The 2,276-nt window shown below is 47.3% G+C and overlaps 1 protein-coding gene across 1 annotated transcript in view; it reads right to left on the bottom strand.

Annotated features, from left to right (window-relative positions):
- LOC123130942 (mitochondrial metalloendopeptidase OMA1-like) overlaps positions 1-2,086 on the bottom strand; it is a 19,618-nt gene extending 17,532 nt beyond the window's left edge. The window contains exons 1-2 of the mRNA XM_044550730.1: positions 1,249-2,086; positions 906-1,054 (exon numbers count right to left, since the gene is read on the bottom strand). Of these exons, the coding sequence (XP_044406665.1) occupies positions 906-1,054; positions 1,249-1,989 (890 nt within the window). The 5' untranslated portion in view covers positions 1,990-2,086. The remainder of the gene's footprint in view (positions 1-905; positions 1,055-1,248) is intronic.
- Between the last annotated feature and the right edge of the window lie 190 nt (positions 2,087-2,276).

Genomic DNA, 2,276 nt, shown 5'->3' with positions numbered 1-2,276 from the left:
TATATATATATATATATATATATATATATATATATATATATATATATATATATATATATATATATATATAGACACACACACACACCTGACCCAATTCACAAAAAAAGCTAGAACATCTTATACTCCCTCCGTTCCAAATTAGTTGTCATATATTTGTCTAGATACGGATATATCTAGACATCCGTATTTAGACAAATCTAAGATAAGTAATTTGAAACGGTAGTATATTTGTGAACAGAGGGAGTAGATGAGAGCTAGACATAGCCTATCCTTTGAGCAATTATAGCACTTAAAGAACAGAAAATCACTACTTGTCCTAGGCCAATTACTTGACACTAGATGTATCACTCTCCTTGAGGAATTAATGCATCAAGGGTCAAATTAAAATCTAGTACCATTTTTATAACATTTGCAGCTTATCACACATGCAGAATGTGGATCACCGAGAACAACGTAAAATGCAGAATTGATGAATACATGAGTGCGGCGAATCTGCACCCGGGCTCAGCTGCACCCCCGCTCACGGAAAAAATCAAAACAAACACAAAACAAATTCAAAAAATTCCAAATTTTTTGTGTGTGATAGATAATTAGATGCGTGAGGTTCGCTGAAAAATTTAACTCGTTTGGACATTGGAGCAAGTCTGTGCAAAAAAGACAAAATCAGGGTCTGTAAAAAAGTTTACTGTTCATGAGCTGTTTTGATCCGATTTGTCTTTTTTGCCGAGACCTACTCAGATACCCAAATGAATTGAAATTTGAAGCGGGCCTCACGCATCAAATTATCTACCACACAAAAAAATTTAGATTTTTTGAATTTTTCTAGTATTTGTTTTGAATTTTTTTCTGACCGGGAGCAGCTGAGCCCGGGCTCCAGGATGAATTATCGTGAATACATGTCTTACTTTCGTGAGAAGGGCAGCGTGAATAGTAATTTCGATACACCCCTCATGAAGTCTGGACTGTCCCGCCCCATGACAAGTCGTTGCACAGCATAAGAACACAAGCTCTTGGTGATCGCCTCGGCCGAGTGCCTCGCAATAATGTGTCCAACCTGCCCAAAAAATCACTGGTTTCAGTTTGATGGGTTCACTGTAAACTGTAAACACGCACAAGATTACATAGTATGCAGAGGCCGGGTTTGGTTTGCCCTAAGTGCGGCTGTATGGATGATTGAATTGGATTGATATAAAAAAAATCCTTTGTCGAAAAATATAAATAAATAAATCAGTAAGATCTTGTTACCACCTCATGCCCTAGCACAGCGGCGATCTCGGCGTCAGTTCTGAAGTAGTCGAGCAATCCAGTGTAGACCAAGATCTTGCCTGGAACGCACATCGCGTTGACTTTCCTGTCTTCCACGACGATCACCTCCCAATCGAGCCCGTCGAGATGCCTCGTCATCGCCTGCTTCCCGTAGTTCCTGGCCATGAACCTGTCATTCAGCAGCTCCCCGGCTGGATCGACGGGCGCAACTCCAAGGGTGCGTCGGGCGGCGCGGACGATCTCCGAGGTGATGCGCCTGACGCGCACGCTCTCGTAGTGTTCCGCGGGTAGGATCATGCCGGCTTTCTCCTTCTTGAGATCGTCGAACGCGCGCCCGCCGAGCCACCGCTCGATCCGGGGAGAGAGGAACACAAGGTGGGTGCGGTTGGTGTACGGCACGGTCTCGAGGTTGTGGTAGTACGCGGCGATCGCCGCGGCGCCAGGGGCGAGAACCCGCGCGGCCAACTTCCGCCAGTCGAGGTACCACGGCTCCCCGCCGCGGCCTCGGGTGAAGTGGATGAGCTCCGGGCGCCGCGGCCCTTCGCTTAAGAGTCCATGGCTTGGGGTAGTGGCCGAGCGCGAGACCGCTGGCAAGCGCCGCCGGTAGGCGCGGTAGGACCTAGTGGCCGTGCGCAGCGGCGGCTGTGGTGGTCGGACCCCCGGCTTGTAGCGCACGAGGAGCCGGAAGATGGCGGAGCCCGATTTCTTCAAAATTTGGTTCATGTTCGTTTTGTTTCCCTCGTTGACGCTGGATTGATCGGAGAAGGGAGGTAGTAGCTAGCTAGCGGCGCCGGTGCGCGATAGGGGGCGTATCTGCCGCTCGCCGTCGCCGGGCGCTTACGTTTTTTTTTTGAGCGGGCGATTGGGCTTTATAGCCTTGTCGATCAAGCCTGCGAGTTTCCGTTTTCGGGGGCTATCCGTCGATGGGAAAATCCTATACGACGCCTATTTAGTTTTTATTTTTTATTTTATCCTATTTAGTTTTTTATTTTGGTTTTTTCGAATTTCAT

This window comes from Triticum aestivum, chromosome 6A (genome assembly GCF_018294505.1).
Source record: "Triticum aestivum cultivar Chinese Spring chromosome 6A, IWGSC CS RefSeq v2.1, whole genome shotgun sequence".
Taxonomy (NCBI): domain Eukaryota; kingdom Viridiplantae; phylum Streptophyta; class Magnoliopsida; order Poales; family Poaceae; genus Triticum; species Triticum aestivum.
This window is presented reverse-complemented; position numbering and strand designations above follow the sequence as displayed.